At 34.2% G+C, this 23,257-nt stretch overlaps 1 protein-coding gene across 3 annotated transcripts in view; it reads right to left on the reverse strand.

Annotated features, from left to right (window-relative positions):
* Positions 1–23,257, reverse strand: part of Pde4b (phosphodiesterase 4B) — a 444,794-nt gene that overhangs the window by 347,279 nt on the left and 74,258 nt on the right. For 2 of the 3 annotated variants that reach the window (XM_047544318.1, XM_047544290.1), the window contains exon 1: positions 5,071–5,434. The exons of the other annotated variant lie outside the window; for it this stretch is intronic. In XM_047544318.1, the coding sequence (XP_047400274.1) occupies positions 5,071–5,306 (236 nt within the window). In that variant the 5' untranslated portion in view covers positions 5,307–5,434. Of the gene's footprint in view, positions 1–5,070; positions 5,435–23,257 lie in introns of those variants that run through there. 3 annotated transcript variants of the gene reach the window in all.

A 23,257-nucleotide genomic window follows, 5' to 3' on the forward strand; every position in this document is an offset into this window, starting at 1 on the left:
GACCATATCCCCAGTAAGCGACACCCACTTTCCCATATTTGGAATACAATTCCAGTCCAGCCACTTACATTTTCTGTCACCTTGAGCAAATTACTTATATTCTCTAAGTTTCATTCCTTTGCCTATAAAATAGAAATAATAATACAGATTCAGCCTCCCTAATATGAAACTCCAAAATCCAAAACACTCCGAATTTTAAAACTTTTGGGACACCAATATGATACCTACCACAAGTAGGAAAATCCCACACCATCAGATTTTGCTTCATGTATAAAATTATTTAAAATATTGTATAAAATTATATTCAGGCTACCCATGTGAAGATGTATATGAAACACAGTGAATTTTGTGTTTAGACTTGATCCCTGAGATAGCTCATTATGTGTATGTAAATATTCCAAAATCCAAAAAATCCAATGTGCAGTCCCAAACATTTTAGATAAAGGATACTTAACTTGGAGTACATAATACATGGGCTTGCCATGGTATTAAATGGGTAAATCCATTTAGAACAATGTCAAACACATTGTCAGTGCTAAATAAATGAGAGCACTTATAATTTGTTCCCTTGCACTCCTCCCCACCCCCCCACCCCCTGCCATCAAAAAAAAAAAAAAAAAAAATGTCCCTTTCTGCCCACTCTTCTCCTGGAAAACTTCTATTCATTCTTCAAGAGCCCACATAAATGGCATCTTTTGTCTTCACCTTCCCTAACACATTGACTCATTTTCTAATGATAGTTATTTCTTCTGTGCTTAATGACATGTTGAACATTATACTTCAATAGCATTATTCACACTTCATTGATTAATTATTAATACATATGTGTCTTATAGCTGGTATATGAACTCTTTGAAGGCAAAGGCTTCTTCTCATTTTGTATCTCATAAGCCCAGAGCAGGGTCTAGCACATAATGGATCTCAACCAATGTTTTTCTTCAATCAGTATTCAATTGATGTTTTCTTTTTATTCTTCTCCAATTATTCCAACTTTGACATGACACGTATAAGTTCTTTTATACTATAAACTTAGACTTAAACTTTAAGGTATAAACTATAATGCTTTTACACTCAAATATTAGGTGCTAAAGTATGTTTTATGAAACTTTGTTAAAATAAGGAAAGATTTTCAAAATGTAGGTAGAACTACATGAGGGGAAGGAAGAAGAATACGAGCCACTGCTAACTAAAAGCCAGCTACTTCCTGTATGTAAGCATGGACAGACAGAGGGTGGTGCTCATCAACACATTTGCCCTTCAGGAGAATATTGTAGGCAGGTGTGCAGTAGACCCAGGATGTATCCAGGGTCATCACCAGCAGCTTCCTTCATGGAGAAGTGTTGACTGAGGCTGAGACATGATCAAAGGAGGGAAATTTGAAAGAGTTGGACACTGTGTGGCCAGAGCAAGGCAAAAGCAGCTGGGCTATACAGACTAGGTAGGATGGCATTGTGCCTTGAAAGTTGTCTCCTTAGATGTGAGGTTAGAGGTAAATTATATTTTGACCTAAGAATTCCGTCAATAATCTCTCTAGTCCTTATTCAGCAATGTAGAACATTCCACTAACACTTTGCAGTGTTTGGCAAGCTTTTGATCTATATGTTCTCACATCCTGGAACAATGAATGTGGCATCCTCTTTGGGGGCTTCAAAATCCAAAGAAGAATTTAGAAATCTGGGTGGTGTTCAGAGTCAAAATAATGACTAATGAAACAGAAATACTTAGAAGAAGCTAAAGCAATTCAGAATACCTTTCATATCTGCAACATGCAATACTGAAAGAAACAAATTTGAAATATGAAACTTAAACAAGATAACATGAACATTTTAATGAAAACTTAAAATATACTAGATGCTGGAATACATTTGGGTCAAATCAGAATTTTTGCTTTCACATTCACAGCAGTGCTCATTCTATAAGTGAATAAAATTCTATGAGTGAATTCTATGAGTAAATAAAAAAGAAAATGTTGGGACCAGTTGATAATGAGCTTTGGATTCATGCAGGTTCTTACAGGACTTTTATTAATATCGACTGAGGGAAAAATAGATTACATATTACATAAAAATTATATAGGTTAACATGAGGAAGAATTTTCCAACATCTAGACTTTGAAATAGTAAAAGTATGTATGTACTGTGGAAGGCTTCAGAAATGTTTTCTCTCCAATCTTAAAAGTAGGGTAGATGCCCCAAGGTCAAAGATGGAGTAATTGTGGGTCTACAAAGCAGTGTAATAATAAAAGGAGGCAGTGAGAAAATCACCCAAATACCTTTCAGATTTGGGATTGTGTAAATATTCTGATTAGTAACAATACATTGAATATCTATTTTTCTTTACATATTTTAAAAAATAATCCCAGAGTTATAATTTTACAAACATTTCTCACATCTGTTGCTATCAGTCCAAACTTCATAATTTGGGTTTCAAAACCAGGACTGCACATTCATCTAACCAAAATATGAAATCTACAAATAAGATAAAAAAAAAAAGACTGTTCAGTGGGTTAAGATATAAATTGCATCCTCTGCATTGTTTAGCTTCATCATGAAAATTACTTTAATTTTGATGCTGGAATCAAAACAATCCAATTTCCTTAAAAGAAGCCTACTGTCTACTGTAAAGTAATAACATGTTTTCAGAGACTTCTAAGTGCATATCTTGGAATTTCTAACTTAAATGCATGGTTTGGAAAATACCAATCGTTGATCGTGAAAGGTTGGTTACACTTCTTCATTACAAAAAAGCAAAAATAAAGTATGTATGCTTTTATTTCCTTGTGTAACTATTTCATATGATGTGCAAAGAAAAAGCAGCACATAATTTTTAAGATTTGGAAAGAAATTATTCAAATACATAAGACATATGTCTATTTTCCAGAAAAAGATTTTTACTGCATGTTTCATGAAAATAAACTTGAAAAATGTTAAGCACTTAGTCAGATATAAAACAATAGAAATAAATATAAATAATGACTTAATCAGGAGCTTGGAGCAAACTGTGATAGAGCTTGATTAAGAAACATAAGAAGGGGAGTGTATGGTTGTGAGGAAAAAAAGGATGAAAATGAATCATAATCATAATTGAAGTTATTTTATAAGTTTGATGATTAATGACTTCTTTAAGACTATATTGTAGTTCACTATATCAAAGTCATGTGCTTTCTTTTTTGGCAATTGTAGAAAATTTTGTTTTAACTCACCTAAAAGAGGATCATTTTATTAGCATAAGTTACCTCAGATATCATTAAATTGTTCTTTTTGCAATCTGCAGCAAGAAAATTTGTATAATGCATGAGTAAAACTGGCTCTTTAATCATTCTAAAATTTGGGTTATTTTGAAAAGAAACACTAGTATTTATAGCTCTCTGTTCCTAGCACATCAAAAAAATCTATTCTAAGAAAACGAAAGGTCACATTATTATATTCAGGAATTGAAACTATCTTAAGGGAAATATTGCCAAGGTTTTAAAAAGATTTACCATCATTTAATGGTTAAATATTCTTTTGAGTAGTAAGAATATGCATATTTCAATTAATTGCATATTTTCTATATATGTTCCTTTCATGAAAACTAATTAACAATACATCTATTTATCTTCCCCTATTTAGTTATGTCAATCGACAAACAATTAGAAAGTACACATCTGTTAGGGGTAAAGTATGAGAAAGAGGATTTCTTTGAATCAGTACATACTTTTATATAAACCTTCTCTTTCTACAAATGCTATCACCATTGGTAGATTTTGAAAAACTAATCACATGTTCTAAAATAACAAGATATAATCATCAAGGAGATGTTTAAAAAACTCTCCAATAAAGCAAATAGATACATAACAGTCCACAGTCAGAAAACAAGAATAACCATATCATATGTAGCCACATAAAATACACACTGGCTAACCATGTGGTGTTCATCAAAGGCAAGTTACATCTTTCTATGGGTAACTTTAATCTGCCAATGCACTATGCAGTGGATTGGGCAGATAAACATTTCAGATGAGTTGAAAACAATTTAAGTGAATATTAATTTTCAAAAATCAGATATCCTCAGTTTATGATGCTGTTTGGCAATCTAGCATGCAGACACAAAATCAATGTGTTAGAATTGCCTTTAAGAGGCACCAGGTCCCTTTATTGCTGTGGTTCCTATTAAATAAAACTAAGGGACAGATACCTAATTTTGAAGGGTACCTTAATCTGAAAGAAAATACATCCTTCAAAGAGATCTGAAATGGCCTAGGTTTTACAAGTCAAGGTTTTTAATTTCATTGTGCTTTTCCTTACATTACATTATTAGACTGGTTTAAGGAAGTCATTCTACTATATTTACATCTCTTGCAGCACATATATTCAAGGTAGCAGGCTCAAGGCAATTTTTACAGAGGGTTCCTGAATTTATTTATTTGGCATTTTCAAAACATCGATAAATTTTAAGTTACTTTCTAAAACAAGAGGTTCTTAAAGATAGAAGCGATTTGGAATCATAAATAAAAGTAATTAACTAAGCAATTCAGAAGTGGTAACTTAGTTTCCCTTTACTTCAGTGGTACAAAGATAAAAGTCAATAAATCAAAAACTCAGTGACTTGTACACTATAAAATATGGGAATACTATAGATTAATTTGGACTTTATATATCATCTTAATAAATAAATTAGAACTAAGATGAAAACATTTATTCTGGTATTAAAAATATACTGTTAAAAATCAACAACCACAGCACAAACAAAAAAGTCACCTATCACTTTAACAGAGACTAAACAAAAATCTGACTTTTAAAAACTCCTTTATTACTCTATTTCTCTAGAACTAGCTACACATTTTTATAAGCAGCAATTTTAAGGAGTCTCCAGTTAGAGGCACATTTTATTTGGAAACAGCAGGTAGCACCATGACAATTTAGCATACAGTGCATTTATGATTTCTTCAGCTGACCCACTCTCTCCATTCATTTCACACTTGGGCTGTGTATTTGAAACAAAACTCAAACGTTCCATTTTCTACATTTCTAAGCCACTGCTGCTAATGAATATGAAAAGCACAAGAGATACCTCTAAGTCCCGTCTTACCATGTATGAGCCACAGTGAAGCGACGACGCTGCCGAATGCTTTTATTCACCAGCAACTTTCTGAAAAAGCATGGTGAGTTCCTTGGTGAACTGCGTGGAGAAATTTTGGGAGATGTAGGTCTGTTCCCCGGTAGCCTCGGCAGCTCAAGTTCTAAGTGCATTTGCTCCTTGAAAGTCTTAATGCAAACCTCAGAGTCAGAAGCAGTAAGTTCCTTTGAAGAATTTTTTGCTGTCATGTCTTGTGTGGTATGCTAGCTTTCACCATCCAAAGCAAACCCCTCAAACATAGCAGAGACACTGCTGCAGGTTAAAAGGCTGATAAGTCTGCAAACTCTTTAATTTGGGAAGCTGTGGGTCCAAGGTTGGAGCTGCTCAGAGCAAGAGCAGCATACTCGAAGAATGGCAAGTCAGGCTGTCACAAGGAGCTTTATCAGGCTGGCTTTGCCTCTGAAAATGCGCCAAAGTGCTTCCTATGTCAGTAGCCTCCTTGTGGATGAGGTTTGTCTGCAAGCTACACACTGACACTCACTGAATTCATTCAGCTGAATATATCAACTCATGAAATATTCATAAGGGCTCCTGATAAATCCTTTACATGTATTTTTTTTTAAATCTTATCAAATGAGCTGCATTCACTACCGGATAGTAAGCAAAACCCAGTCACCTAGTCACTTGTTTGCACAAAGAGCAGAACTAGAATCTGTCCAGCATGTGAAATGTTTAAAGTCTTCATTCAGAATTATCTTGCTCTGTAATGCACACAACAGTAACTCCACCTACCAAATGCTATTGGCCCAAGGTTATTTAAACAACTGCTCTCTGTTTCCCCCTTAAAAACACCCTCCATCACTCAGATTTTCAAAAAAATGTGTGAGGCTACTCTTCTCATCACAGTAAGAACAGATTAAATCAAGGACTGTCCAAAAGCCTCGCTAAAACAGTCTTTCAAATTCCATTTCTGATTCAAAGAACTGATTTGCTGAATTTTTTTTCCCTCCTTTCTCCAAAAGATTCAAACCGGCATCAATATAAAAAATAAAAAATGACGGTGAACAAGAAAACATTAGATTTGGTTCCTTCCTCCAAGGAATTTCAAGGCTAATTCTTATTCCAATAAATGTTGCCCTCATTCTTCTGTTTAAGCTCATTGTTGCCCACAGCAGCCACTCTATGATATAAAGGCAAAGCTCCCACAACTGAAATGCAGAAAACAACTGGGAAAAAGAGTGCTTCCAGTTGAAGTGGAGACTCCAAAGTCAGGCAACACATATGTGTTTGTGAGTGTGCAGGTAGGCAGTTATACAAGAGATTGTGTTTGTGTGCGCATGCATAATTGAGACCATGTGTGCACTGTGTTCACAAGGACTGCAAGTGAGACATATGGGCAGGGGAGTCCAAAAAATATCTCAAGTCCAAAAGCAGATCATTATAACTTGACATTTTATTTAGTACTGGGATGCAACTTCTATACTTTAAAAAGCAAATAGAAGTAAAAAGAATATTGTGGTGTGCTTTAAGTTTCTGAATGTTGTGAAATGTCTGTACCGGTAAAGACTGTTGCCAGGACCAGCCCGATCTCAAATAAATCTGACAAAGCACAGTAGGGCTAGAAAGCAGGAGTGAAAGTAAAGGAATGATTCATAGTACAACTCTGGTGAAAAATGGAGAGGTTCATTTGCTCCACTAATGGGTAAGGTCTTCTGCCCTCATAAAATCATTTGTATATGTCATATTATATTCTGGTCTAAAACATGCTAAATATTTAACAGTCTAAGTAAGAGTAGATCATCACCTATGTGTAGGAATAAGCATCCCACACCAGTTCATGTGGAAGTGGTTCAAGCTTAATAAGAAAGGCTTAAACTTCCAATTTCAACAGGCACTACTTTAGAAAAGTTTGTCAATATGCCAATAATTAACTAAAATACATTATGAACAAAAACATAATCAATCATGGAAATTTAGACCTGTGCTAAATCCTAGCGACCACCTTGTTCAGTTCCTCATTCCGAAGACAGGGAAACAGTAAGAGAACTAAGTGACTGTCCAAAGTCATACTGAGTTGATGTTATAACCAAAACTAAGACTCTGGTTTCCAAATTCCAAACTGAGTGCTCTAATGCAATGACAAATTTGCAGTTTTGACCAAATAGACCCTAGTGCATATTTTTTTTAACATCTGGAGATAGTTTAACTATCCTATTTGAGAAGACATGTTATTAGTAATATCATGGGAGAAAATATGGCTACTGCTACCTACTATTTGCTGTATTATGAAAAGCCAATTTGATACTTACCTGCAATAAAAATAGGACTAAAAACCGGGACATGAGACAACATGATTCTGCCATTACTAAAAGTGACTTATTATAAAAATAAAATAGCAATTTGAACTCACTAAAGCTACTTTTTATATTTACTTTTCAAAGCTGCCAAAATATAGTGATCATTTTAGGGATTTCTTTCCAAAAATATTATGGTAAATGTCACAATGCAGATCTAGTTATATATAGAAACTGGGGTCATAACAGAAAATGCTGATATAAACTTACCTAAAGCAACATAACAGTGCCATTATATACCTTGCAACCCTTACTGCCAATTTATGAAACATCACGTGGCATTCCACATCACCGTTTCCACTTTACCTACTATGCTAATGTCCCAATTAAAGAGGTTTATAGAATCAACCTAAGAAATAAGTTTCTCAAAAATATGGAAAGCCCATTAACCCTAGCCCTAAAAAATTTCATAAGCAGAGTTCACTGAAATACAAAATTTAAAAGATAATCAGACCGTGCAAATATCTGAATTCTTTATCACCGAGTTGGAAAAAAAAAAAAATGCATGTTGGCAGGTAAATGATGAAAATTTGTTTCCAGAGTCAAAATGCCAAAGAAAAAAATGGACATAGTGCCAAACAGTCAAATACTAAAGTCAAAAATGAATCTATGAGGTAGGAAGCAGGTGATACTAAGAAAAAGCAAAAAGCAAGCAAAGGCACAGTAAAAGAAAACAGCCTGAAATTTTCAGCAAACAAGAGTATTTTGAAGAGAACAGGCAGAAAACAATTAGAGTTTGTGAGTCCCTGTGTAGTGCCTAGGAAGAAGCCAACAAATAAAGTGAAAACCTTCCTGTCCATATATAATTCTTAACCCTTAGCACTTCAAAAGGAGGAATGAGTAATTCTCAATTTATTATTGTACAAATATTTGCCCTTGTGAAATTATTTGAGAATTCCAACTATAGCTATGTCTTAATGTTAAATAATAAAAATTCCAGTATCCACCTCCTCTCAAAGCAATAAGAATCAAGAATTTATTATAGTAAAATAACATTAAAGTTTTAAATGAAATTATACAGTCAATAACAATCAAATAATTCATGACTAACAAAAATTATGAAAATATTGAAAACATTCCATTTCTCCTTGATTGAAAAGGAAAGTCAAATGAGAGGGAGGGGGGTATGAAAAATGGTGGAATGAGACAGACATCATTACCCTAAGTACATGTATGATTACACGAATGGTATGAATCTACATTGTGCACAACCATAGAAACAAAATGATGTACCCCATTTGTGTACAATGAATCAAAATGCAGTCTGTAAAAAATTAAAAGCTAAATAAAAAATAATTTTAAAAGAAATAAGGAAAGTCATTAATTATAAGTAAAGAAAATTATAAATTTATAGTAAGAACATAATATTATTAAGATGTTTTTAAAAATCCAATGACTGTAATAAAATCATTTAAGATGAAAATAATTACATTATTTTATATTTAGTATCCATTGAACTTTAAAGATTGACCTTGAATAAATTTTCTCTGAGTTGCAATTTTCCAACTACCATAAACTAAAGCATTTTAAAGACATAAAACTGTAGTTTGTAGACAATGATATTATATACCTGGCATAACACTACCTTCGAAATAACATTATTCTTATTTACTATAAATACAAAGCAGGATATTTGAGAAATCAGAATTTCTTCAGAAGTTTCTAAAAAAGGGAGTAGATTTAAGACTATCAATATTAACAGGTAAATTATTAATGATATCATTATTTCACCATCTAGTTCCTTGTTTCTAAAATAAATATCTTCTGAATACTTCCATGAGGCTCTATTCAAATAAAGACACTTAAATTCCCTTTCTTCAGTTAAAGGCAATGTAGTTGAGTATGAATGAATACCAGCCACCATATAAAACAGATACATGGCTTTACACATCACTACAAATCACAACTTCTCCCAATTTTTCTATTTCAGTTTTAAGAAACGGAATTAGAGGACTATTCTAACATGATTGATGTCAGATAGCATCAACTGAATGAAAACAGTTATTTAGACATATTGGAAAAACACAATTAACTGAGCAGTCTCAAGAATGAAAGGGATTATAAGTGCTGGCAGTGTCGCTCAGTGGTTGAAACCTGGCTCTACTCAAAGCCCTGGGTTTAATCTCCACCACTACTCTCTCCCAAAATAGAGGGTTATGGAAATCTAACTTACACTTAGTATAGACCTACTGGGTGTCAGACCTGGTAATAAGCATTCCTAATAATTGTTTTCATTCAATCTTCCTAAACATATCAGAAAAATATTGTTGAAATTGCTTATTTGACTTCTTCATTTTGTGAGATCCTTCAGGGTTGGGCTGAGTCTTATATATACTGTATTTCTAGAATGTGAGAGAGTCTGACAAAGAACAGGCATTCAATAACTATTGAATGTACATTATTTGTCTGCTTTCAGATAAGAACATCAAAATAAAAAATTACACGACTATTAAGGAGTTGATGCAATAATCAAACCCGGGACTTCCCACTCTGTTATACTGCACCAATGCTACTCAAAATTGTTGTAAGAGAACACCATTAATGGGACAGATGAGGGAACACACTTCCAGAGTGTCCTAGTCATATCACTGGCAGTTTATCTTCACAAGAACTAGGTGTCCTGAGTCTAAGATATCTAGCGTGTTGTCTTTGTAAGATGATGTGAATGCTTCACATCTATCCACATGATGCTATGTAATTACTCATCATTCATGAACTCATTCTCCAAAATAATCACTTTCAACCTGCACCACTTGGTAATGACACTTGATTCCTAGGGAAGAGGAAGGACGTTTGTATGTAGATGCTTTAGCATGATGTCATGTTTCCTAGAGATGATAGTGTCAGGAAAGAACCACCCACTTGACGCCCTTCAGAGACTCCTCAAAACTCAGTGGAAGAGTCACACAATAGGCCTTGGGGGCCAACATGGGACTTCCCATCCCCATCTGAAGTACCCCTCTGACTTCACCTCCTCTACTCTCCCAAGCTCACTTTGCCCCAGTCACACTGACCTTTGTTCTCTGAACATGGTGTGCAAGTTCCTTTCCCCCAAAACATCTGCATGGTTTGTTTCCTCATTTCTTTCCAACTTTTGCCCAAATAGTACTTTCTTCATGAGATCTCATACAGTCCCCCTCTTCAAAACTACCATATTTTCTCCATACTATTTGTCAGCATATAGCAAATATCATTTAATTACTTGCTAATCATCTGTTTAATTCCCTTAGAATTTAAGTTCTATGAGGGAAAGGACTTTGTTTCATTCATTCCTATAGTCCTAACTCCAGAACAGTGCCTACCCCATAGTAAGTATTTAAATTAATACTTTTAATGAGTAAGTGACTGATCTTCTCCACGCAGAACAAAAGGGAGGGGGCATCAAACAAAACTGGATAAAAATGACTTTCTCCAATTAGAGCAAGAGATGTTTACCATTCTAACTATCATTTTAAAATTATTATTATTATTATTATTCACATCCTCACGGTAGTGTACGACTAGAATACGAGTGTTGTATTCATTAGGTGGTGTACTAGTAGGATAGACTTGCCAAGCTCTCTCCTCACAGTGCTTTCTGGTATTGGCAGAGTAATTAGGTGCTTCTTGCACAAAGCACATTCTGAGAAGGAAGATCATGTAGAAGAAAAATGCTAAGGAAGTTCCTCACTTTGTTTCCTAGGTCATTGTTAACATCAAGTTATATTAGCAAGATGAGTCAGATCCTTAAATGCAAGGAGAGAAACTGTTCCCGTGGTAGGTATTTTAAAAACTGTACCAAAGTGGGTACTCCAGTTCCCAAAGATAATACTAGCCTGTCAGCAAATTGCCTAAGAGGGTGACTTCAAATGAATAAAATATTAAGGACAAAGGCATTAAATGTTAGAAACAAAGACATATTTGGGAAAACCTCTTTTTCTAAAATGAGCTTTTATCTCTTCAGTATGTTCTATCCTTTTGAAGCCCTCTATGAATTAGGTAAGAAAAGAATATGCAATATTGATCTACATTAAAAGACTTCAAAGGTACATAATTACTCACATAATTCCAATTAACTGTGATGCAACAAAAATCATAGAAAGAGGTATCACCCATGAAAATGAAATTAAATTAAATCCACTCCATTACTCCTAAAAAGAGAATATGTAGGAATCTATTTCATATTTAAGTTTACATTTGTAAGCTCTTTCACAGAAATAAGATTGTCCTAAAGTAATATTTTAATGATTTTTAGAATGGTACAGAACATAGCAATATTAAAAAAGTCCTTCAAAAATAGTGAGTCAGATCAAAATCACCTCACTTAATATCAAGATTTGTTTATTCACTACATAGACTGCTAATTTTAAATCTGTTCATATTGGAAATCTTTAATAAACCCAGTAGCATTAAAGATGATGGCTTACTGGTTTATAATGAAGAAAACAGAATTTTGTCTATCAAGACTTGCTATGAAATCCTAAAATTAAGAAGTAACTAATTTCATGTAAATATTTCATATCATCAAAACAGTGTGATATTAACATATGTAAAACCACATTGAGATATTTTATATGTAAGCATGCTGAACTTTACAGCAAATCTTTAAAGAAAATCTATTTTTAGAACACTTCCTTGGTTACTTTTTCATGTTTGTTTTATGTTTTAATTTATCATAAAGGAAGACTGACCATATTCTCCCTGTACTCTCCATACACTGTTCTATGAAATTTAACACAGGTGTGGATTCATGCAATCCACTCCCACAATGAGGATGTTGAACAGTTATTTCACCCTCCCAATAACCTCTCTCCTCTTACATCTTTATATTCACAACCTTCTCCCACCCCCTAATTCCTACAAACTCCCACCTGTTCTCTATCATTATACTTGGACCTTTTTAGTGAACTCAGTGAATGGATCCATACAGTATTTAAGCTTTTGAGACCACCTTCTTTCACTCAGTACAATGTCTTTGAATTTCCAAATTTATTAATTGTTCATTAATTTTTATTACCAAATTGTATTTCATTGTCTGGGTGTGCCACAAATTGTTCATTCTTTCACCCATTGAAAGACCTTTGGGCTCTTTTTGGTTTGGGGTAATTGTGAGTATCACAGTGAATACTGGCTGTCAGTGATTCATGGCAGATATCCAAGAGTGGAATTTCCTGGTCATATGGGAAGTGTATGTTCATCTTTATAACAAAATGTCGAACTGTTTTACAGAATGATTGTATTATTATTTTGCATTCTTACTAGCAATGTATGAAGATTCTGGTTGTTCTACATATTTACCAGCACTTCTTCTTAATGATACTTTTTTTTTTTTTTTTTTTTTGGTGATTCTAATAGCTGTATGGTGGTATTGCATATGGGTTTTATTTTATGTTTCACTCATGGCTAATGTTAATCATCCCTCTACATACTTACTTGCTTCCCATATATCCTCTTTGGTTAAATATCCGTTCAAGATTTGGGCCCAATTTTCAAATTGGACTGATTCTTTTCTTTCTGAGTCTTCTCCCCCAATTTGCCCATTAGTGGTAACGTAAAAAATTCTCAAACAGTTGTTCTATGTATTGTGCCCCAAACTTAATCTATATCCAGATATAGAGCCAGAATGAAGCCATTACCCCATCTTACCTAGAATCAAACCTTTAAAAGAATAATAGCAGTGAGAAAAATTATGAAACTTCTAAATTCTTTTAATCTTTAAAACATTTTTATTGGTTCTAATTAGTTGTACATGACAGTAGAATGCATTTATAGATTTTGATAAATCATACATAAATGGAGTGTAATTTCTCATTTTTTCTGATTGTACATATTGTAGGATCACATCAGTCATGTACATATTGTAGGATCACATCGGTCATGTAGTCATGTATGTACATGAGGTAATAATGCCTGTTTCACTCTACTATCCTTCCTATTCCCATACCTGCTCCCCTCCCTTCACTCCCCTCTACCTAATATAAAGTAACTCTATTTTTCCCTCCCCTCAACCTTATTGTGAATTAGCATCTGCATATCAGAGAAAACATTGTGCCTTTGGTTTTGGGTTTTGGCTTTTTTCGCTTAGCATGATATTCTCTGACTACATCATTTACCAGCAAATGCCATAATTTCATTCCTTAAAACTGAGTAATATTTGGCAAGTGTACAATTTAGGAGCAACCATTGTTAAAACTTTACAACAAGAATACAAATAATCCAATCAATAGTGGGCTAAGGAAATGAGCAGACACTTCACAGAAGAAGACATACAAGCAATCAACAGATATATGAAAATATGTTCAACATCTCTAGTAATAAGAGAAATGCAAATCAAAACTACTCTACGATTTCATCTCACCTCAATTAGAATGTCTATTATCAAGAATATAAGCAACAATAGATGTTGGTGAGGATGTGGGGGAAAAGGTACACTCATACATTGCTGGTGGGGTTGCAAATTGGTGCAGGTACTCTGGAAAGCAGTGTGGAAATTCCTCAGAAAATTTGGAATGAACCACTATTTGACCCAGCTATCCCACTTCTTGGCCTATACCAAAAGGGCTTAAAATTAGCATACTACAGTGACACAGCCACATCAATGTTTATATTAGCTCAATTCACAATAGGTAGATTGTGGAACCAACCTACATGCCCTTCAACAGATGAATGGATAAAGAAACTGTGGAATGGAATATTATTCAGCCATTAAGAAGAATAAAATTATGGCATTTGCAGGTAAATGGATGTAGTTGGAGAATATGCTAAGTGAAATAAGCCAATCCCAAAAAACCCTAGGCCTAATGATTTCTCTGTTAAGTGGATGATGATACATAAAGGGGGTGGGGTAAGGCAAGAATGGAGGAAGGATGGATTGTGTAGAGGAAAATGAGGGATGAGGAGTGGGCTTGGGGAAGGAAAGATAGTGGAATGAAACAAGCATCATCACCCTATGTACATGTATGATTACACAAATGGTGTGACTCTACTTCATGTACAACCAGAGAAATGAAATTTGTATCCCATTTATGTAAAATGAATCTAAATTGGTTTTATAGTTATAACCCTTTAAATTCATTAACTCTGTTCCCAAAACCTTCAGTGTTTATAACCTTGATGTTACTATTTCTTTAAGGTGTAGGTATTGCATTTTGAACCACCAAGGGTGGTTTCCTAATGCCCACTTTTGCTGTGATTAGTCCTTAATGCTACTGGGAGATGCTATTACTAAGGAATAGTATAAGGTTACTGCCATTAGTAGTTATTTAGAAAGAACCCCTTCTAGCAGTGAACTCCAGCTGACTTCTGATTTGTATCTCTTCTCCCAAGGGATTTCCAAAGCAACAGTCTTTCTTCACGGCTGTCGTGATGTCATGAATACCTCAAAACACAGAAGTCTAAAAGGGACATCTTCTGTTTTCTCTTCCTCCTCACTTTATATTTCTACTAATTTATACATTCTCCAAACATACACTTAGAGAATAGATACTGTGTACCAAGAACAAGATTTCTATTTCTTTGGAAAGCCAAGTTATTGCTTTAAGTTTGCCTATTTGTTACTAAACATAAAATCAAAATCTTAAAAAGCTTTATAAAATTTCTATTACAGTTGACTTGGTCAACTTTCCCATATAACCTTATCATCAATTACCTTTTTTGCTTATTTCACATTTGATGATACGCACAGAATAAACTCTATTGAAATCATGGTATACTATTTAAAAAGGTAATTGCTTTCTGACATGTACATGCCTCATAAAAATTCTATGCCCTTAAAGTGTAAGGACTACAATTTATTTTTGTGTTACCTGCTTTTTAAACAAAATACAGCATGATTTAATTAAAAAAAGCAAAATGAAATCACATGAGAGATGTTTTACACATACCATATTAGTACAAATTTAAAGTCTGGCAATTTTAAGTGCTGGCAATGCTGTGGCACAAATAGGTATCAGAAACACTAGTTACTTGTTATACAATCACGTGGAAAACAACTTGACATGATCTAATATAGCTGAGACTTCATATCTCCCATGACACTTAGGAATATGTCCTAGAAAGACTCATGAGCATAAGGTATCAAGTTCAAGGCAGCATTGTCTGTCTTAACAACAAATTGAATACAATCTAATTGTTTGCCAACCGGAGAATGGCCAAATCAATTTTTATATATTATAAAACAACTGGAACAATGAAAATTAATCAACTATATAACTGAATCTCAGATATATAATGTTGAAAGAAAGAGTACATGAAGTATGATATTCAATAAACTTGGGAAATAAACTAAGAAGCCATAGTTTGTTTATTGATAACATAAAAATGTGGTAAACTATCAACACTAGCAAAGGAATGATAAATGGTAATGGTTGCCTTATAACTTTTTTATATTAAACTATTTCACACATGTCTAAAATGTATGACCAAATGTGCATGACCAATGAATATTTTAAAACACAGGAATATGAATGGACATTAGATATTCATTTATTCAACTGGTCTCAAAGACACTATATTGGGTTAGCTAGACCTATGTCTGCCCTCATGGTACTTACAGTATAATGGCAGAATTATCACAATCTAATTCTAATCATAACTATGATCCAATCTGCCACCTATTCACCTGCTCTTTTTGAAAGAAAATTAAAAATGAATTCTCTTTTGTTTCAATAATTGGGCCCTCCTCCCTTTCTTGGTGGATTATCCTCATTCTGACTATTCTATAAAATTAAACATGGAGGTATTCTTTATTCAGAATTTCTACATTTCTTTTCCTTAAACTGTCAGTTCTTATTCCTTGCTAGAAAAAGTCCCTAGACCTTTGACTTTTAAAAAATATCAACGGGATGTGAATACCCATTCAATGACACATACCAATACATTCAAAAAATGAACAAACAAATAAAACATCCACCTATTTTACCTCTCCTTGAATACTGACTGGATCAAAGGGAAAGTTCTGCATAGTTATAATTGTAACTAACAAATTGTTTTTTCTTTATATTTAACAGAAGTCTGACTCCAAATAATGTGTCCTCTCTGTCCTCAGTTCTATCACCCGGAATTACAATGAGTAAGTCACATAAGCACTTCAAAAATGTGTTGTAGGGGCTGGGGAGATAGCTCAGTTGGTAGAGTGCTTTCCTTGTAAGCACAAGGCCCTGGGTTCGATCCCCAGCACCCAAAAAAAAAAAAAAAAAAAAAAAAAAAAATGTGTTCTAATACCTTTCTTTTTCCATCCTAAATAACTACAGCTCTTCAACTATTCTTATGTCATTTAGTTTAGGAAATCCTCATAACAGACTGAACCTCTGACATACAGAATAGCACTGGGGGAGGGCATATTAGTTGGCTGGGACTAGGACTACTATAACAAAGTGAAAAAAACTGTTGCTTAAACAACAGAAATTTATTTCTCACAATTCTGGAGGTTAGACATCTAAGATACAGTATTGACCAGGTCAGTTTTTCTGTGGGGTTGTAAGGGTAGAAATCTTTCCCAGGCCTTTCTCTATGCTTTATAGATGGATGCTTTCTCCAGTTGTCTCTTCACATTATCTTCCTTCTATGTATATTTCTGTATCCGAATCACACATTTTTATAAAGACATCAGCCATACTGAATTAATACCAACCATAATGACTTCATTTTTAACTTAATAATTCCTGTAAAGACCTTCTCTGAGGAACTGGGGGTAAAAACTTTGTGTTAGTGTTCTGTTTGTTCCCATAACAAGTATCTGAGTTAAACAACTCATGAAGAACAAAAGGTGACTTTGGTTCACAATTTTAGAGATTTTGGTCCGTGAATGGTTGGCCCCATAACTTTAGACCTGTGGCGACACATTACAGAGGAAGCACTTAGTGGAAAGAAAAACATTCACCTGATGGTGAGAAAGAAAAAGAGAGGGAGAGGAAGAGCAAGCTCCATAGTCCCCTTTGAGGGCATGACCCAAATGATTGGAAGACTTTTTCTTTCTAATGTTTAAATAAAAATTTTTTGATTTATTTTTTAGTTTTTTCTTTTTTTCTTTTTAGTTATATATGACAGACCTGAAGACTTTCAAGAGGCCCCACCTCTTAAAACTTCCACCACCCCCCAATACTGCCACACTAAGGGCAAAACCATACCACTAAACTTTTAGGAACGCTGAAGACCTAAACTAACAGACTTCAATGTATGAATTGGGGAGTGGTGCAATTCAACCTGTAACAGTCTGTCCTTGATCCTTCAAATTCATGTCCTTCTCATATGTATAATACATTCACCCCATCTAAACATCTCCAAAAGTCTTAGTCATTCCAATATTGACCTAAGTCTTAAATCTCATTTAAATCATCCAAATCAGTTATGGGTGAAACGTGGAGTATAATTCATCCTAGGACAAATTTCCTATCCATCTGTGAACTGTAAAACCATACAGGTATCTGTTTCCAAAGTATAATGGTGAAATGGTCATAGGATAGATATTCCTATTCAAAAGGGAGAACTAGGAAGAAATAAAAGGTTCATGGCTCCCAAATAAGTTCAAAATCTGTCATCCCAGCTAGTAGTGTTCTGGATAATATAAAACTCAAAAATCATGTTGGCTTCAAATGTAATTCACCATCAGACAAGAGATTCCTCCACAGATCTTTCCTGCATAACTATATCTCAATTCTGGCTTTCTAGTGAGATAGTTGATTGAATCCATGAGAAAACTGTCATCCAGTCATACCCTTGACCTCCTTCCCAGAGCATACTTTCTCATATTTTGACATATAAATAAGTTGAGAATTTTCCAAATCTTCAAGTTCTGGTTACTTTTTGCTTAATGATTCCTCTTTGATCACTCTTTACATTTGACTATAGTCAGTAAAGAAAAACCAGGATTTATTTGCAACACTCTGCTCAGGAATCTCCTCCACTAAATATCAAGTTCATCACTTTTATGGTCTGTTTTCCAAGCAAAACAAATAAATGACAACAACAATAGCAACAAACATAATTAGGCCAGTTCTTTCCACTTTCTAACTAGGATCATTTTCCTCCAATTTACAATGAGAAGCTTCTCATTTCCTCCATAGACCTCATCAGAAACACCATTAACATTCATATTTCTATCAGTGGTCTCCCAAAGACATTCTAGAACTTTTCTATCAAGCACTTCAGATCTGTTCCAATCTCTGTCCATAATCAAATTCCAAAGTCATTTCTACAATTTAAAATATTTGTTATAGTACAACCCTACTGCTCCCTGGTAGTATCAGAGATGAAGTGACTAAAATAACAGATATTCATTATCTCCCAGTTCTAGAGGCTAGAAAGCTAAAAGTGAAGGGGTGAACAGAGTTGATTCTTTCTGAGGACCCTGACGAAAGGATCTGTTCCAGGCCTTTCCCAGAATGAGGAAGGAATAAAGGAGGAAGAAGGAGAAAGAGGGAGCCAGCTAAGGAGTAAGATACGATAAATAGTATTTAGTGAGAGTTTTCTGTGTTTAAGGCACCATATATGTATATATATAATTGTATTAAATTCTATAATATCCCTTTGAAGCAATGGTTTACACTTTACAGATGAAGCAATTGAATTGTAAAGTTTGAATAAATTACTCAAGGTCATTCAGTTAATAAGGATTAGAACCCAAAGTCATTGAACTCAAAGCTTATGCTTTAACCCACTCTATGTCACTGCAAAGGAAAAATGAAAAAAAAAAAAAAAAAACAAATAGAGACATTATCTCAACAAAAATATAACCCAATACATTAAAAATCTGCTAATTATAACTATTATATCCTCAAACTAGAATCCCTATATGTATCTTTATAAATGTCATACTCGAGTACGTCACAAAGGAACTGTGGATATTTGACAAAATTAATTTCACCCAGGAAGTGATTTTTATTAATGAGTTACTTTTAAAAAATAATTTTGTCTGAATGTTTTTTATATCAGTCTTAAGTCAATTTTGGAAGAGAAGATATTGGCTTAGTATGCCTTAGCATTTTATTAATTTGTAGTTCAAAATTAGAATTCATTTGACTTTCTTGTGTTAACATATAGACATTTTTCTTATGTGCCTCCTTTACTTCCTTTCTTATATTCAGGATTAGAATTAGAAATATAATCCTATGATTCTAGTCTAGTCTCTTTTACTTTCTAATAGACAGTCCAGAAATTTATATTTGAGTACTCTAAGGCTAGGTACTTAATTCTCATGACTATCATTACTATGAATCATGATCTGGTGTGAAATCTACACACGTTTTGCAAATGCTAGGCTGGGATTTGAAACTGTTTGATTTGTGCTCCATTTGTTACAACCAATATTTTTATTTTATTTTATTTTATTTTATTTTATTTTATTTATTTTTTTTATTTTATTTTTTTTGTAGTGCTGGGGATTTAACCCAGGGCCTTGTGCTTGCAAGGCAAGCACTCTACCGACTGAGCTATCTCCCCAGCCCTCATTTTATTTTTGATAATTTAGAAATGTTAGAGGTAAGAGACTAAATTATTAACGATCCTACTTTTGTTTCATCTCTAAAATTTTCTCCTTCTTTGAATGTAAATGAACTGTTAGAAGATACTGAGATATTATAAGGTGCCAATTCACACCAACCACTGAAGTAATATACATAGATTCTCTAATTCCTCCTTCCTGTCTCTGCCTAGCACCATTTCTGGGTTTAGTTTTCTGGATTTCCAAACACATATTGGGATTTGTTGGTACAGCATCCATTAAAATAAATGGACACTGCTTGCCATACACTGCAGTCCCCAAAACATTTATCTTCATTAAAATGTGAACCAAGTCAAAGGAAGACACATTGAGAACACAAATGAGAATCACATGAAGAAAAAAATGAACACCAGCACTCCCCTGATATAACAAGGGATTTATATTCCAAAATCACTGCCTATGATTACAGTTGTGGATTCCATCAGATTCTTACAGCTAAGGAAATGTGCCTCTTCAGGCAGAGGTCCAAATCTGTGAATCGTGACAGCAACAGCTGAAGCCTAAAGATAGACAGTCAAAACACCATTTTCTGTACATTTTCAGTTGTTAAAAAAGCAGTTACAGTACATTATATATGAAATGTATTGTTTTAACCCTGTGATGGTTCTACTGGGAGCAAGATTTATGACAGAAAATATTGTTCTATACCTTCATACATAGTTTTTAAAGTGGCCCTGGCTCTTTTTTCTCAATGTGTTATTTTCAAATGCATTTTATAATCTGTATAATCATTATCAACAGAAAATCCTCATTTTTTAAAAAGTGTCGAATTTACATGTGACTCCTATCATATGACCAAGCACACATACTTCTCAGAGTCTATTTGCTTTTATCCCTACCTGGAAAGGACTTTCTTTAGATAATTCTCTGGTACCCTTCCTTATTTCCTTCATATGTTTTCTCCTCAGAAAGTCTGTCCCTAATTACCTCATGTGAAATAGCACTCCCATCCTCCTTTTTACCTTAGTCAGCATTTTCCTTTGACAGCTCCAGTCACTGTTGGGCATTGCTATTGTCTGGCACATCTACTGGAATAAAGTCCCATGAGGACAGAGACCCTTAACATTTTACTTACCATTTCCTCTAGTATCTATAGCAGTGCCTGGCATATGGTAGGTGCTGTGTAAAAGTTTGCTTAATAAAGAAGAGTCACATAGTTTGACTGCAAAAGCATTTACTCTGGGCTACCATTAAGCACCATCTGCCTCATTCTCGGTGACTTCAACCAAGTTCTTAGGCAATTTCATTTTTATAGTCACTGAAAAGAGATGCGGAAATACACACTCAGAATAACAGACCATAGGCAAGGGTAAGCCTTGTCTTAAATTTACCACTGCTGAGGTTCTATTGAAAACCTAATCACTTTTAGCTAGCACTGCTGGGGTTCCATTGAAAGTCTAACCTTTCATAAGCAGAGACATACTGGAATTCTCTCTTCCTTAGAGGAACACTTCTTGCTAGACTGAGGCAAAGCAGACATGAACTTGTGACCCTTCCAATGGAGTAGCTGTACCACCACCCAGCAGGGTTTGCTCTTTCAGATAGCACAATGGTAACACTGTGTACCGAGGAATGATTCACAGGAGAAGCAGGAGCTCTGCCAAAGACAGGAAGGCAATCTGTACAGAATACTATAAGCTGAGAGGGCTTTCTTTTTATTCCAAAATGAGAATCGAGCAGTTTGGGGGGATGGTAACTGCCTAAGTGATGTTATATGTCCCTTAGGTAGAAGACCGGGGATCTGTGAATCACTTCTGTTTTTTCTACAGTGGAGTTCCATCAAAGGGCTTCATTTTAGTAAATTAATCAAAAGGTTCTTTGAATTTAGTTTTTTCAGTTTTGCACAGCACAATAAATATGGGGGAAAAGAGAGGATGATAATGGTAAAAATTAGGGAAACAGTTCTAATCCTGAGTTAGATGACCAAAAATATGTAGTAAGCAATAATGTTTAATTGTATTTGTAAAAATATCTATTAGAATTCCAAATGAATAAACAGGAATAAGATGCCAAGGTGAGAGACCTATACATCTGTATAAAATTCTAAATGCTTCAATATTCAAAACATTGAGCTTGTTGTCAGGGAGATTTATGGTTAAGCATAATAATTATCTTCTTAGTTCCAAGCTGTCATTTATATGATCCAAAAACATGACATTGAAATTAAGAACTATTTTGTCATAGATAACATTACATTTCCTAAAGAGTGCTCTTGATATTTTTATTAAGAATAAGCATCAAAATACAGCAATCTATAAAGAATCTGCATGTGAAAATACTTACACGGAAACAAATTAAACCCCTGGTAAAATAAAGAGCAATCAAACAGAGGAATGATCTGAAGGAATGAATTATTTATCAGAAGTCTGTGCTTTGAGATCAAACCTAAGCCAACTTCTTTATCATCCTTGAACAATTCCTTCGAGCTTTCTGTTTCTCAATTCTTTGTCCATGGATGTAAAATGTTCACACCAAGTATTCTGCAGGGTAATTCATGTAAATGAACAAATTACAATGTAAGATTTAAATGGCACTATATTTGCAATGCAATCTGGTACATATATTTGGAGAGCATATTCCTTACAAGATCTAAAAGGTGCTATAGACATTATCACATTCGTTTTTAGGTATTATCTGTAAAGAGGGAAATTCCAGCCTCAATGTGACTTCTAGCTTCTAACACAGTCACCTGCTGGATTAACATTTGTCCATTTAACAAGCTTCAATAAAGTAAAACTTCCTCCTTGGGACCTAAAGCAAGTTTTTAGAGCAAAGGGAAAATATGGTGTGATCTTTAGAATGATACAGAGTGAGTTTCTGAAGATGAGAATATGTAATACTTTTTGGAACAAAGAACAAGAACAGGACACCCTTGCCCCCATCTTCCTATCATATCCAGAACAAGATTTGAGCTTTCATTAGTAGTATTGCAAAGTGGAAAAAATTGTACTCAAGGAGAACAAATGTTTGCTGAGGGTTTATTTCAACTAAATGCTTGAAACATTTCTCAGGTTATAATTAAAATAGTTCCATTATACATGTTTTATTATTGAGAAAATTTATATAGAAAATTTGAGGCTCAACTTATGCTCAAAGCACTACAAATGGTGCTCCCCAGGCTTTTCTGTCTGTGCTTCTACGTTACTTTCATTCTATCAGTGGTTGGTCAAATGTGGCTCTAGGACTAGCACTTCCAGAATCACCAGGGGTTAGGTTTCCTAAAAATATTTTGAACCTGTTCTTAAAGACTGCTACCTTCTAAATCAGAATCTGCAGAGGTGAGACGTAGCAATTTGTGCTTTGACAAGTCTTCAGGTGATTCTAATGTGCATCTATATTTGTGAACCCCTGTATTCTGTCAGTTAAT

This window comes from Sciurus carolinensis, chromosome 1 (genome assembly GCF_902686445.1).
Source record: "Sciurus carolinensis chromosome 1, mSciCar1.2, whole genome shotgun sequence".
NCBI lineage: Eukaryota > Metazoa > Chordata > Mammalia > Rodentia > Sciuridae > Sciurus > Sciurus carolinensis.